The sequence below is a fragment of the Bidens hawaiensis genome, unplaced genomic scaffold, assembly GCF_021521415.1.
Source record: "Bidens hawaiensis isolate Kalapana, Puna unplaced genomic scaffold, B.hawaiensis_p1.1 tig00019310_1, whole genome shotgun sequence".
Classification (NCBI taxonomy): Eukaryota; Viridiplantae; Streptophyta; class Magnoliopsida; order Asterales; family Asteraceae; genus Bidens; species Bidens hawaiensis.
The window spans coordinates 398,736-415,354 of NW_027492922.1; the positions used below are offsets into that span (position 1 = coordinate 398,736).

A 16,619-nucleotide genomic window follows, 5' to 3' on the forward strand; every position below is an offset into this window, starting at 1 on the left:
ATTCCTAATCACCGGCCCCTGATTCTTAATAGCCGGTTTGAAATCGATTGTTGTGAAAACATGGTGAATCGATGAACGGCGGCCAATCGATGGTTTAAGGTATTCGATTTTGGGATAAATTTCGCTCGATATAGGGGTTTCCAATTCGTTGATTTCTCCAGCTGTATATATTTCATATTGAAAGATGAATATATTGTAAATTTGCAATAGCATGTTACATATCAGCTTTTCGAAGTTTATCTTACCTGTCATTCATCGAATGGACCTTAGTTAATTGTTAAACCAAGGCTCCCATGTTTTTACTTGATGAAATTGTGAAGAAAGGAACTGACTTCAGATACTTAGAAAATTGAGAGAATTTGTTACTTTACTACTAGACCCAGTTTAAAACAAATAGTTTTTAAGATCATTTTTATAATCCATTACACAATTTCCCTTACTCTTTTTTTGTAATCTTATGTATTTTGAGAAAGTTAACAATCAATTTTGTGTTTTTCAGGGGGGTTTTTATGTGATTCTTGGTTATGACTTAGTTGATACATACAAGGTAACGTTTTGAATAAATTGTTTTTCTTTAAATGAACTATTATAACTTAAATGAATTTATTATAAATGGCTACATACTTACGGAGTATATGACACAAGGTTTTGGTATTCAAAGTTTCATAGTCTTGTATGATCATGTTTTCGTTATATCATATTTTGTAGCAGCAGGACAATCAGCTGCTGCAAAAACAAAGTTTCAGTTACAGGATTCTTGCAAGGTTGTCAGGTCTATAACTTCTTTTGGGCATGATCATTTGGAACCTCATCATGCTGCAGGTTTTTATATTTTTTTTATTGGTTATTATCTGAACATTTTTATGTATTTTGAGAAAATTAACCGATTTAGTTTTTTTCAGCGGGATTATCCGATTTGGTTCTTGGATGTGACTTAGTCGAGACATACTAGGTAACGTTTTGGATAATTTGTTTTTCTTTAAATGAACTACATGTTTAGTTTTATATTTATGATTTGTAATCTGAAATGAGAGCAAACACGAATTCGAATTACTGTTTATGTTTCAGTTTTGAAGTTAATCATTTTTACTGAATACAATAACAAAGATTTATTAAAGCTTAAGTATATAGAGTATGTATATTTAGATGAAAAAATAATGATTCAAATGGCTAAAAAAATAGTCTGCTTGAGCCTTGAGGTAATTTGATTTTAATGATTAAATTAGACGAAGTTGATGTTCAACTGTGAAAACTACTTAATTTAGATTGTGCCACGGTGCTGCCATATATTTAAGATCATAGGGGAAGAATAAAGCACTTGAATTTGTATCTGCTATGAAACTGTTGCCAATGTTTTAAGATATTGGAATGTTCTTTTTTTATTTTATTTTTCAATCGTTGTACAGTTTTTCTTCTTCAATTTCATATGTTTTACAACTTTTATTCATTTTTTTCAATAGTGATTCAATACGATGAAATTATAATGTATGCAAAATGAGGATCAAAATAATAAATTATGATCTACTGAAAGTTGTTTTGTATGGTTAAACAAGGTTGCATCTTTGCACTCAACCCATGTATAGACAGTTAAACAAGTATGACCTAATTTGGGCTGTCGCTTATTTACTATATTTGTTTTCAGGTGCTGAACAAGGCTCGTGATGACGCAGGAATCAGTGCTCAAAAATATTCATGAGAAAGCAACAATCTCAAGGCAATGGTCACATCAGGTTCTAAGAAAGTTATATCAACATATCACAAATGAATGACTGTGTGGGACAACATTATGTGGGGGGTAACTGAATCCCATACGGCTTCATAGACCGAATGCTTTCTCAAAAGTCACTTTGGGCGATTATAGACCCGAAAGTCATTGGTTCATGGACTCTTATTTCCGAGGGTCAACACCACAAGGGTTCTTTTTTCATATCATAGGTGGTAGAGAAGGGTTTATTGATACGTCAGTTAATCCTAAAGACAGTGGGGGTATATTTGGAATTCTGAAAATATGGTTATATTTGTCTAGAAATCAGAAAGTGACGTATAGATTGCATAAATAGATTTGGTATTTACTTTTGCATATGATTGTTTGGTTAAAAGGAAATTGGCAGCTTGAAGGTTATATCATAAGTCTTAACATCATTCAGAAGTGCATGTTCTATCAATTGAGAACAAATGTTACGGTAGCAAATTAATTTGACAACAAGTTGTGACTTGCATATTTGGTTCAAGGGTATTAATGGATTTCTTAACAAAAGGTTATTTAGTTTCAGATCCAATATCTTAAAGGTAAGCATTAGTCAAAGTCAAATGTTTTTACAGTTTATTATTCAATATGTTTATATATTTCAATATTCAATATTTTTATAACATTATTCATATTTGTTATGATTACCCGGCCCGTGTATTACACGGGTACCTAACCTAGAGAGCACATACTCCATCCGTTCTATTATAAGTGTCATAGATTGACTTTTCAAGTCTTTCTTTTGCAACCTTGACCGCATATATTTTTTTTCGTGTCATATAATACTTGCTGAAAATTATATCAATGTAAAATACATTTAAATCTCAATTCATTCATATATTTTACATCAAGTATTATATAACAAAAAAAACAAAATATTGTCGGTCAAAGTTAAACAATAAAGAATTGAAAAATCAGACTATGACATTTATATTTATAATGAGACGGAGGGAGTATAAAGGTGGGTAAACACAAAAAACAACCAGATCGGATCGTGAATATTATATCTGGAAAAAACGAATATCTGACGAGTTTGGTAAACAACGGAGTGGCCAAGTTTGACGCTTCTTCCACTGGTAGACAAATAAATCCAAACTCAAACCCCCAACCAAATTAAACCCTGTCTATGATTTATTTTCTAAATTCTGATTATTCTTCATTTCATTTAATTTCAATTTCAAATCTGCTATTCTAAAACATGAAATTAAGTCAATTAGGGTTTGGATTAATTATTTTATTAGTATTAGCTCCTCTTAATAATAATAATAATAATCAGCGTCATGTAGTCGAATCAGCTCCTGTTTCTGAATCATCATCATCATCATCATCTTCTTCTAGAGAAGAAGCCTATGTTACTCTTCTGTACGGCGATGAATTCGTGCTTGGAGTTCGTGTCCTCGGAAAGTCTATTCGGGATACCAAAACCACCAGAGACATGGTGGTTTTGGTCTCCGATGGCGTTTCATCCTACGCCAAGAACCTCCTCAAGGTTGGTTCTTATTCATTTCCATCTCATGCCTGATCTAGATTCTTTATTTACAACAACACTAAGGCATTTCTTAGTGTTCTTGATCTGGATTCTAAAATCAAATATCCAGCTGTTGAATTTGCATTTGTAAATTGTTATTTTGTCACACACTAAGTATCTTCAATATGCAGGCTGATGGCTGGATTGTCACACCAATCACTCTATTGCAAAACCCTAATCAAGTTCGACCAACGAGGTTTTGGGGTGTCTACACCAAGCTCAAGATTTTCAACATGACGGATTACAAAAAAGGTAACACTACTGTTTGCAATACACTATGTACTGTTGTTTGCTTTATCACGTAGTCTTTTGAATTGTTTGCAGTGGTGTACCTTGATGCTGATACAATCGTGGTTAAAAATATTGATGATTTGTTCAAATGTGGAAAGTTTTGTGCCAATTTAAAGCACTCTGAGCGGCTAAACTCGGGTGTTATGGTAGTTGAACCATCTGAAGCGCTTTTTAAGGACATGGTCAGCAAAGTGACAACTTTGTATTCTTATACTGGAGGTATGTTATTCCTTTAAATTATGGAAAATCTAAGTTCCCAAAATGATGAAATTGCAATTAACATGTAATTATTAGGATTAGGGGAGTGTAAGTTATCTTTCTGGTTTATTAGAGGAAAATTATGTATAGCCATCACTTAACTGAAAAGATTGTGGCAGAGAGTATATATATAGAGATAGATGGATACATGCAAGGGAGGGGGATTTAGGGTGTGGTGTGGTTTTATATATTGTATACAGGGGTATTTTTGTCAATTAACAACAATAGAAATGGATGTTGTTAAACATATGGCTTTAATTGAAACCAGAGTGATTGAAAAAGCCACATCACAACTTTTGGACTAAAAAGGGTTTTTTTGGCCAAACCACATGGACTAAAATTTACCGTAGTTTTCACATTTAGACACATAACGTTTACACAGTTTCACTTTAGGATAGCTGGAATTTTCAATTGTTTTTGCTTTTTGATCAAATTGTTTGAATACTGTGTTACTCATTTTAAACCTTTGGGGCAGTATATGTTAAAGCACAGAATTATCATTCTAATATGATAACACATCCATATACCTTTTTTTTTCTTTTTTCTATATTTGATTCAAATATTAAATATATATGGGTGTAAACGTTGCTACAAGAACCAATAATCTGGTATCTTTCATGTTAAAGAAATTTCATCGTCATTTTCCTCCATTGTCGTATTCTTGTTGGTTTTTTAGGTGACCAGGGTTTTCTTAACACCTATTTTGCTGGATTCGAGAGTGCACGTGTGTTTGACCCGAGCATTTCTCTAGAAGTGGTCAACTCTAAATCAGCTCCAAAGATGGAGAGACTTTCGACTCTATATAATGCAGATGTTGGACTTTACATGCTTGCTAATAAGGTAAGCACTCCTTCTAAGGATGTTTGTACTCTGTGCTTTACTTAGAAAATTCTTTGTATTAAACTATTAATGTATTATGTTTCCAAAAGATTCTTAAAATACATTTATGACTTATTTTAAGTATGTCTCATACGCAGTGGATGGTAGACGAGAAAGAACTCCGTGTTATTCACTATACACTCGGTCCTCTTAAACCATGGGATTGGTGGACATCTTGGCTTTTAAAACCTGTTGATGTGTGGCAGGTATTTTTATGTATATATTTTTTTTGTAGTTAAGCTGACCAAAAACACTTTTTAGCATTTTGATGTACCATACCATGAAGGAAGAAAATAGTGCCAAAGAGTGTGCATGATACCGAAATAACCTAGCTGTAACCAGAATAAACGATGTAAAAACTGATAGTTCGATTTTATGTTTTTAAAATATCGATTTTTGGTTCTGTTTTGGTTTTGCTATAACCAAAAAACCAAAAAAACCCAACTGAACCTTAATTGAAAAACCAAAAAACTGGTTTTAAGTAATTTATAAGTTAATAAATGGCGTAGCTAAAAAGTTTTAGGTCTAAACACTTGGTAACAAAAAAAAGAAGCCCAAAATTTCAAGCTCAAATTCATTGATTTGGGCCACCTTTTTGGCCCAAAGTTTTCAAGCCCAGATGATAAAACCGAACCAAAGCAATTGTTAAGCCTCTTTTTTTTTGTTTGGTTTGAGTTCAAAACCAACCCATGCACACACTCCTTTTAAAATTAACTTTGGATGACTCTTGACCCATTTGTCCTATTTGGTGAATCTATTTGGTTTTTTCTTTTTGTAGTTGGTGATAAAATATAATTTATGAATATTTTTTTGTTTGAAATGGACAGAATATTAGAGATCAACTAGAGGAAACTCTTCCAGGAACCAGGGGTGGTAGAAATTCTCGTGATGAATTTCTAGTCAAATTTCTGTTTCTGCTTCCGGTCCTCACTTTACTTTTCTGTTATTATCGTTCTTCTCTTCTGGTTGGTATTTTAATATCTTGTGTTTATATGTTTTAAATAATTTATATCCTATTTATCTAATTCATGATCTATTTTGCATGTTTGGTTCAGACACGTTCTCTATGTGATCATGGCCGACACATATACTACAAATTCAAATCAGGAGGTTCTCTTTCATACTCTGCGGTATCTTCATCTACCATCAATTCTAGTCAACAGGTTCTTATCTTTTCTTGTATTCTTGGTTTGCCAAATTTGATCAAATATGGGCAGTTGTTTGGATTTAAGTTGTGGAGTAGATTATCTGATCGATTTTAGCATTTTGATCACAATATTTAGTTTTTAGTATTTGGAAAAAACAAATTGTAATTTTGATTTGATTTTATTATTTTATTCAAGCTGCAAGGTAACCAAATTTATTAAATTATTTAAAATTGAAATAAAGATTATGTGCCTGATTATTATGGTTGTCAACGAGCTGAGCCGGCCTAAGCTTGAGCTTGGCTCGTTTCGATTTTAATTTTAAACTTGAGCTTGTCTTTTGAGTAATTTTTCAACTCTGAGCTTGGATTGAGCCTGGCTCGTTTTATCATTTATTATGGTTATTATATATTTGTCTATATATTTATCGTTATAATTTTTAACATAACATAATATAAGTTATTTAGTTATTTTTATCATATTTTTGTATATAATAAAGAGCATTATGTAAATCTATATTTAATATGTTAAAAAAAATTTATTGAAGTTATAGGCTTGTTTAGGCCCAACAGCCTACTTGAAGTCAATAATTGAAACTTGGGCATGTGTACTAAACGAGCTAACTGTTAGGCTTTAGCTTGGGCATTGGCTCGTTTAAGCTCGGCTCAGTTTGAGCTTTTAGTGAATCGATATCAAGTAGCTCACAAGTTGACTGGCTCATTTACATGGTGTAAATGAGCCGAGTCGAGCCCAAGCTCGGCTTGTTTCAAGCCCTATTTCTAAAGCTCGAGCTCGGCTCCTTTATTATTTATTAGTTAATTGATATACACTAAAAATGATTTTATATATATATTTCAGTTATAATATTTATATTTGTCATAACTTATTTAGTTATTTTTATCATAATATTATACTTATAGTACATGTTATATAAATATGTATTTACTAAATAAAAATCACAAGCCTGCTAGAGCTCGATAAATGAAGCTCAAGCTCGGGCTGGGGCTTGTCCATTAAACAAGCTTATATTTAGGCTCGAGTTCCAGCTCAAGCTCGTTAAGTACAATTCGATTCAAGCTTTTATCGAGTCGATCTCCAGAAGCTCACGTGTTGTTTGGTTTATTCACACCCTTAATCCTGATTATTCAATATCACAATCAATACTGAAAAATTCATCCAAACATTCACAACACATGGTAAAATTTCTAACACAATTGTTATATATAGTTTTCAACTGGTGCACATGCAAAGGTGCCTGCTTTTCTTGGTGGGGTTTCTATTTTCTTCTGTTTTCTAGCTGCATTGGTGGCTCTTGCGATTGGTGGTTCGGTTGTACCTAGGCAAGTCAAACCATGGACAGGGCTGCTTTTGATGTACGAATGGACTTTTACAGGCTTTTTCCTGCTTTTTGGAGGTTATATACAGTTAATATATAAGTGGGGGAAAATGGTTGCCAATCAAGGAGGATCCTCTCGGTCAGGATCTGTAGATTATGATTCTGAAAAAGGTTTGTTCTTTATTTGAACTTCATACAACACATTCTTATAGAATCATTTTCATAGATATGTCAGTTTTGACCTGTTTACTTATGAATGGGTCATTTGGGTTATCTCTAATTGGTGAAGCTCGTAAAATATATTTTTTTTTTTGCTAGAATAGTTACAGATCAGATGGGTCAGAAGTTGCTGAAACTGTATTTTTAATACATAATAAAGTCTTTTAAAGAATTTATTAAAATAATATGATTCTACACTACTTGTTAATAATTTTTTGAATATTATGTAATTTAGGTAACCTGACCCCGTCATATCTTGACTTGGGCTGTTTGAAAATCTCATGGCTCTCTCGGAAAAAGCTCGCTTTTAAGTGAGCCTAGCCTAGCGTGATTGGTCTGCAGATAAGCCAGGGTTGGGTTGGAATTTCAATACCGTTATACATTATATTATACATTATAATATAAGAAACTGAATCAGTTTTGATATTTGATATTCTAAAAAAATCCCAAAGCAGAGTAAGCCTAAATGGTAGAATTCTATTTCTAGGACTGTTTTATAAATTCCAACCCAGGATTCTATTTTATCATCAATCCAGTCCCCGTTCACGTTTTTTCTTTTTCTTATCAATGAATAGATCTCTTTACTTGTATGACTTAGATGTCTCGTATTTCTCGAAAAAGTGATTCGATTGATGGGATTTGGTATGATACTTATGAGATCGATGAGATTGATATTCAAATATTTCTTCTTAGAGCGTCTTGATTTAGCTAAAATATAGCATTTTCTGGAGACATAAGAATTTTTCGGCGGAAGCCGCTTATACCATATTTTGCTAAAGGATATCTGTGTTATGATACAAACATAAAAAAAATAAATGAGATTTTGTGCCATCGGCTCTAAACAATCTTGTTTTTCCACCAAGAACGTTTTATAAAACTTTTTGACTCCCGAATTTGGAGTATCCTACTTTCACACAATTCACAGGTTCAGCTCGTCTCGTGGCTTGCTTGTTTGCCTCGTTTAAATTAAACTCCAAATTTTAATACATATAATAATTACAATAATAACATAAAATGTTGAAAAAAAACAAAAATAATACACATTATATTTTGAATCATCCCCTTAAATCTTTAAAAACTGAAGAACAAATTAAAATAATACATATAGTATTATAAATTCCCTAGTTAAGCTTTGCATTGTGTGTACGTTAAAAAAGTTATTTTATTTTTTGTCTTTCATATATTCCATTCTCCGGGCAACTCTGTTTAACCGATGGATTCCTTTCCAACTTCTTTTATGATCTCATTGGAAATCATATAAAGACAATTCCTAAAATCTTAAATCTAGCATGTGTCCATAAAGGAGCCAAATGAATCCAAAGTTTCACGTTCGGTTTTGAAAAAAAAAACGAATAAATATTCGAATACAAAAAATTATATCTTTTTTTATTTGATTTTTCTCTACGACAGCTCATGAGCTTATTATCTCAGGTCGGAACAAGTTGATAGAATCCCCCCTTTTTACGTCCCCATGCCGCCGGTGTGGTGACATGGGGCCTAATACAGGGAAGAGAGGGATGAGGTTTTTCTTCAATGTGTAAAAAAATAAAAAGTTCCAAAAAATAAAATAAAAGGTTAACGAGCCTGCTCGATGAGCCTCGAACTGCCTCGGGCTTTCTGTGAGTTGAGCTTGACTTTTCAGCTTGTTAAAATAAACAAGCTGAGCCAAGCGGGCTCGTTGAACTTCTAGCTCAAGCCCAACTTGGCTCGGGTCACTCACAACCCTAATCTTGACACATACATGACGACTTGTTTTGACATGTTACCCAACCACCTCTATAGTGTAGACACTCTAAAATGTCAAATCTTTTTTGTTTTGTAGGTCATCAGCGACAGGTGTCATGTGACACAGCAACATGGTATTATGGGCTAGGAATGGCATTTTTAGCCATTGCAACCCCTTCCGTGCCTTGTATTTTAGGGATTACAGCTTTATTTTCAAGGTGCATCATTTTTTTTTTGTTATTTAATGTCTTATTATATTTAAATAATCAGTAACCGTAGGGTGTTATGCTTTGTTGCATCAACAGGTTAGGTTTGATGGTCGCGGGAGGGTTAATATTTGCATCGTTCATGACATATGCATCCGAGCACCTAGCCATAAGGTCGTTTGTACGAGGTCTTGAAGATAGGGATACATCAAGGACGAGGAACACGTGTTTCTTATGCTAACTGTATTTGGAATTGTGATTGTAAGTTATTTAATGGTGTTATAGATTTTGATTTGTAATTTAGTGTCTCACATGCATGTATACGATTGGTTTTTTGCTTGTTTATAAATGTTTTTTTGATAGAATTTGCTTTCAAGTAAATGTTGATATGAGAACTTGGAGTGACTAAACTTACGGTAGGGGTAGACGTGCACAAACCGGGTATTTTTAAAACCCGGAACCGTGTTTTTTTTTGATCGGGTACAAACTGGGACCGGTTTAAGTCAAGAACCGGGTAGGAACTGTACCTGACCCGGTAAGGGAATAGGGGAACCTAGTGGAACCGGGTAGGGTAGGGGTAGGGTAGGAACCGGGTCTGGTTTGTACCCAAAAACCGGTTACACTGGGTATTTTGAATTTTAAATAAAAGTAGCCGTTAGGAACCTGTTCTGACGGCTATATAGTCGTTTTTGGACCGTTGGAACCGGTTTTTAACTATATATCATACTATAAATAGCTAGGTTGGGTGTAAAACTTGATAAAACACTTTTAAAACTCTTAAATCTCAATTACGCTTAAGCCGGCAATCAATGGCAACTAACGAGGATGTTGTTATGGTCATCGACACACCAAGATGCCCCGAGGATTGGGTTCATTATGATTTGTGTGTCATGACCGACTCATAGGAGATGACGCAGTGCAAGTATTGTGTCAAGTTTCTGAAAGGGGGTCGAATTACACGCTTCGAAATCATATCAATGAGTATTGTCATGAAAAAAAAAAAGTTTGGATGCTAAGAAAGCGGGAGTGGGAGAGTCCTCCGGCTCTGCAATTCAAGCACCTACCGTCGCTGGTAACAAAGCTTAAGCGTTGTAGAGCGCGAGATTAAAACGACGAACCTTGTTTGTTATTTTAAGTTGTTATGTTTAATATTGTTTGTAATATGTTTAATGGGTAAGGATCCTAAGAGAACCCTTTGTAAATTGAGAACTTTGAGAACCATTTTGGACCAATTAAAACACCTTTAAAAAAAATATTTAAAAAATCATAAAACAAAAAATAATAAAAATTTTAAAAAAGTAAAAAACCAAAATTCTTATATTTCATTCCGGTTTCATTAAAAAAAACGACAAAAATAAAAAAAATTAAAAAAAAACGTCGTATTATACACATATGTATAGTTTTATATAATCTTTAGTTACGTAATATACACATATGTACAGTATTATTTATCTTAAATTATACACATGTGGACAAAAAAATTATGTAAATGTACATATATGTATATAGTATACATATGTGTATAATTTAGCTAAACCGAGTTTTTTTTTATGAAACCGGGATGATAAAATAAGAATTTTGGTTTTTTTACTTTTTTGATTTTTGTGTTTTTTTTTATTTTATGATTTTTTTTTATTTTTGAGTTTTTATGGTCCAAAATGGTTCTTATAGTTCTCAATTTCAAAAAGGTTCTCTCCTGATCCTGATCCTGATCCTATGTTTAATAATGTTTGTAATATGTTGTGTTTTATTAAATAAAATGTTCATCGTTAATGCTGATAAAGCATGACTAATACGAAATAATAAATTAAGCAGGACTAATAAAACTAAAAATTACTTGAAAGTTAATCGATTAGTTCGTGTTACAAATTAAACTACTAAAACGAGGCTAAAACGGTCGTTTTTTGGCTTAAAAATGAAATTTATATAAAACCTATTTAAAAAAACTTTAAAAACTTAACCCATGACATTTATTAACTTAAAACACCATATTATTAATTATTGCGCATCTTTTTCGGCTTGATCGATCGTCTCTTGCTCGGTTTGGTATTAAAGGTTTCGTTTAATGTACCGACGTACCATTAAATCGAAATTCTTTTTCTGTGCCGTACTCTACTTATCCCGAAGCATTAATGCTTCGTAAAATCACTAGATATTATAGATATCGTCTATAATTGAACCCTCGATTCGTTCGGGTTTCAATAACTATCGATCGATTAATCGCATAACCAATACGATGAATTATATATTCACGTACAATCAATACAGTGAACCCTGTATTCTCGTTTAATTACTATGGTAATTCATGTACCAGACATTAAATATGACGTAACTATTGTCTACCGGTTAGGGTATACCGGTTTTTGTCGGAATCGTTACAATTAATAATAGACTGCCCTTTGACTTCAGCAACAATGTGATTCTCGACCTCAACATATCGAGCGACAGATAACCCCATTCATTATCATTAAATAAGGAATTTACCTTAAAATTCTTTTCATTTTCATTTTCTTTTATTTAAATTTAATTTAAAGGAATTAAATAATTAAAAAATTAAATAAATGGATGAATAAATGATTCAACGAAACCCCGTGTCCCGATGACCTTATACCTTACGAACCTTACCCGACGTGGTAAGATGAAATACCTTAATGTGTTTTACACTTAAAAACACTTAACTTAAAAAATACTAAATAATATCTGAAAGAAAAATTATAAAATCTTTTTGGAATATTTCATTTTCTTTTCAAAATATTTACATTTAAAACCTGAAAAGCAAACAAATTAGAAACAAAATATTTTTGAATTTTTGAGTGTTTTATGAAAGCAGTACATATTTTTGTGAGTTGAAGTAGAGAATCATATTGACCAAATTTCCCTTCCATCACAATTTTATATTTCAGCGATATTATAACTGGCGTTAAGTCGGTCATTGATATTTTTGTCCACTTAAATCTTATAACAAAATTTCAAGCATTTTTGTGATATGATTAAATGTTCAATTAGAGCACAGAATATCAGAAACTATCAGCCTTTAATCTCGGTTCAAACTTAATTTGATTTTTACATATCACCCCAACTTGGCTTAAACCATTATATTGTCGATCAAAATTTGAATTTATAGAAATTATTGAGCAATGCACCAAGTTTCTTTTACTGTGAGTGAGTATGCATGAGTCCATTTGTAGGCTTACATACATTGTATCCTCTGGCGTCCGTTTCTTACTAGTATTGAGACGCGCTCAAGGGAGGAACAAATGTATGCCAAACAACGGATTTTGATCAAGTCAGTAGTTTAATTTGTACGATGTACAGCAGTGATCAAGTTTAATGACTTTGGGTTTGCTCTAAAAGCGTTTGAATTATTCATGCATATGAATACCCAAATGATTAAGCTGCATAAAGACTCACAGTGTCCATAATCCTAATGTTTGTTATTTGCTTTATTTTATTTTTGGTGATCAGACAAATATAAGGCTTGAGTATAATAGGCTATTACATTTCTGCCATCATTTCATCATTCCGAGATTTTTGGTAGAGACTAACACCTCTTTTAGTTTGGTGTTTCTTTATGTTTATATCACATTCTTTACTCTAACGGCTTGTTTAAGATCTATCAATGCACCAATGCAATTAAACACTCAGCCTTTTAATCTTATTTCTTTCTGGATATCGGACCAGATGATCAATGTACTATCATTTACTCTTTTTGCTTCAAAACTCATTTTGAGGAGCATAAAAATAAATTCAAACGCCCCTTTCACTTTCAGTTTATAGATTAATGGCTATCCTATCAATCTACAAGTAGATAACACGACCAAAACATGCAAGCATGTTCCACAAACTTAAATAACCGACGTAATTTTCAGCGAGAGAATAAAATAAAAACGCATAACAAACGCCCCAACTACTTTCCATTATCAGATAAATGGTCATCCCGAACATTTACAAGTAAATATCAGGACCAAACATATACAAGTTTATGTCCTTCAAATATAAGCACCTGACATAATTTTCAGCGAAAGTATGCAAAAATCTTTTTGGATTTTCTCTTTACATATATAAAAACACAATCTTTTTGTCTTTTTGGATTTTTCTAGACATATGAAAAACACAATCTTTTTGTCTTTTCGGATTTTTCAATACATACGAAAAACACAATCTTTTTGTCTTTTTCAATTTTCAAACAAAATTCATAATCTTTTTGTATTTTTCATCATTTTTAAATGTTTTTGGTTTTTCTCTATTCAAACAAAAATCACAATATTTTTGTATTTTTCAGTTTTCACCCCCAAAACCCAAAACATAAAAATAAATGAAAGAAAATAAACAAAAACGAAATAAAGATAATTTTCCTTGTTTAAGGACCTCAACAAGTTTTTTAAGATCGTTTAGACCAAGCAAAAACTTAAAACGAGTTTTGTCAAATGCCTTGGTAAACAGGTCAGCGCGTTGAAAATCCGTGTGCACCTTTTCAATATCAATTAATTTCTTTTCAAAACAGTCTCGAATGAAGTGATATCAAATCTCAATACGTTTTGTTTTTGAATGCTGCACAAGATTTTTGGTGATACTTATAGCAGTAGAGTTATCAATTAAAATTGAAGTAGTAAGAAACTTCAAACCATAGTCGTGCAAATGTTATTGGAGCCATAAAACCTGTGAACAGCAACTCGAGGCTGCCACGTATTCTTCCTCAGCGGTTGAAGTGGAGACCGTTGTCTGCTTCTTACACTGCGAGGAAACAAGCCGATTTCCTAAAAATTGACACCCCGCTGTAGTCGATTTGAAATTGATCTTGCATCCTTTATAATCAGAATCGGAAAACGCAGTGAGTTCAAAGCTATCGTCCTTGGGATACTGTAACCCGATGTCAGGATTACCCCTCAGATAGTGAAGTATACGTTTAACTGCCGCTAGGTGAGTCACTAGGGGACTTGATTGGTACCTAGAACACAAACAAACTGCAAACATTATGTTAGGACGAGAAGCAGTTAAATACATTAATGAACCAATTGTTGCTCGGTAAAGGGTAGGATCTACGGTATCCTCTAGTTCATCCGGTGATAAATTGTGACCCACGGGAAGAGGTGTCGAAGGGATTTTCCGGCAGTTATCTTGAATCGGCTCAAGACATCGTTCACGTATTTCGTCAGATGAATGAAGAACCTGCAACCCTAAGAAAAAATTAATCTCCCCCATCGAGCTCATTTCGAACTTCGTCTGCATCAACTTCTCAAAATCCTTACAAAGCTTATCATTTGTTGAACCAAATATAATGTCATCGACATATATTTGTACAAGGAGCAAATCATCACCAACGTTTTTATAAAATAGAGTGCAATACACAGTTCCTCACTTGAAGCCATTATTGGTAAGATGGTCAGCAAGTGTGCCGTACCAAGCTCTCGGGGCTTGGTGTAAACCATACAGGGCCTTGTTCAAACGGTAAACACGGTCTGGATAATTTGGATCTTCAAAACCAGGAGGCTGAATAACAAACACCTCTTCATGTAATTCCCCATTAAGAAACGCGCTTTTGACATCCATTTGATAAACCTTAATGTTTTTGAAAGCGGCATAGGCCAAGAATATTCGTATAGCTTCCAATCGGGCACCTGGAGCATACACTTCCGTGTAATCTCTGCCTTCTTGCTGATGAAAACCTTGGACTACTAATCGTGCTTTGTTTCTTACGATCACCCCTCGATCGTCCTTCTTGCACTTAAATACCCACTTTGTCGGAATTGGTTTCTTAACTCTAACTGGTTTATCAATGAGATCCTAAACACCCAGTCGATTAAACTGTTACAATTCTTCTTGCACCGCTTCTACCCAAGATGGATCAGCAATAGCCATACGAACATTTTTCGGTTCTACTTGAGATAGAAAGCAAGTGTATTTCGCGAGATTCATGATTCCCGAGGAATGCATATCGGCATACGCACATAATATGGAATCAGTAGAGTTAGCAATTTGATGACGTGTTTGCACACCTACATCAAGATCACCAATGATGTTATCCTGTGGATGATACGAATGAACCCGAAGAATTTTATTCTTAGGCACAACAACATTTTCAGATAAATTAGTTAGATTCTCCTCAGCATCATGAGACGATTCACTAGTCTCATGTGTGTCAGGAAATGGAGCCGAGAAAGAATCAACAAAATGACCATCATCAGATGAGATAGAAATCACATAGTACGTATCAGGAAGATCATCTTGTGAAGCATCAACATAAACTGTACGAGAAGATCTTGGAGGTAAGAATTGATCTTCAAAATAAGCATGCACCAAGTCTTCATCTGGTTGATCAACTATTTGAGTGAACCAATTAAATAAACTCTCATAATCAAACATCCAATCAGGTCCTTTACCTTGGGGAGGTGTGGTATACCTTTGACAATCAACATGGTACCACTCTTCTACTCAACCCGAAGTAAAGTTAAATACACGTTTCTTAGGTGATGCGTAACCCAAGAAATAACCTTCAATTGCTTTTTCTTCAAATTTTCCCGCATCCTTCTTCAACATAGTACAAGGACACCCGAATGGTTCCAAATACTTTAAATTAGGCTTTCTCTTGTTCAGAAGTTCATAGCTCTTCTTTTGAAACTTCTTCACAGTCAAACCACGATTAAGCGTGTAGCAAGCAATATTCATAGCCTCGTTCTAGAATTGAACATGAAGCTTAGAATCTGCAAGCATTGTTCGAGCCGCTTCAATCAGTGTTCTATTCTTTCTTTCTGCCACACCATTCTGTTGAGGTACATAAGGAGCACTATATTCTCGATGAATTTCTTTCTGAATACAAAAGAAATCCAATACATTGTTCTTAAACTCCGTACCATTATCACTTCGAATACGTCTCACTTTCAGTTTATATAGTGATTCGATTTTAGTGATTAAATTTTGAACCAGAATGGGTGTTTGATCTTTTGAACTCATAAATAACACCCAAGAAAATCTTGAGTAGTCATCAGTGACAACTAGACAATACCAATCACCAGCAATACTCGCACGATTCACAGGACCGAACAAATCCATATGAAGTCATTCCAGTGGTTGTCAATGGTATTGATTAACTTAGATGGGTGCGACTTCTTCTTCTGTTTTCCCTTCTTACAAGCAACATAGTGGTCAGTTAACTTAAAATGTTTCAAGGAAACACCATGGCCATTAAATAGTTCATTTTTCTCACATGAATATGACACATCATTCTGTGCCACAGAATCGTGTCCTTTTCAGTTGCCTTAGAAACAAAACACGTTTCCACAAAAGT

At 33.6% G+C, this 16,619-nt stretch overlaps 1 protein-coding gene across 1 annotated transcript; it reads left to right on the top strand.

Moving 5' to 3' along the window:
• The first annotated feature begins 2,945 nt into the window (after nucleotides 1–2,945).
• Nucleotides 2,946–9,699, top strand: LOC143557970 (inositol phosphorylceramide glucuronosyltransferase 1-like). Its single transcript, XM_077046913.1, has 10 exons — nucleotides 2,946–3,236; nucleotides 3,407–3,527; nucleotides 3,600–3,785; nucleotides 4,501–4,664; nucleotides 4,802–4,909; nucleotides 5,531–5,668; nucleotides 5,759–5,866; nucleotides 7,076–7,355; nucleotides 9,226–9,346; nucleotides 9,434–9,699. The coding sequence occupies exons 1-10, from the start codon at nucleotides 2,946–2,948 to the stop codon at nucleotides 9,573–9,575; spliced, it is 1,659 nt and encodes a 552-aa protein (XP_076903028.1). The 3' UTR covers nucleotides 9,576–9,699.
• Nucleotides 9,700–16,619: the final 6,920 nt, after the last annotated feature.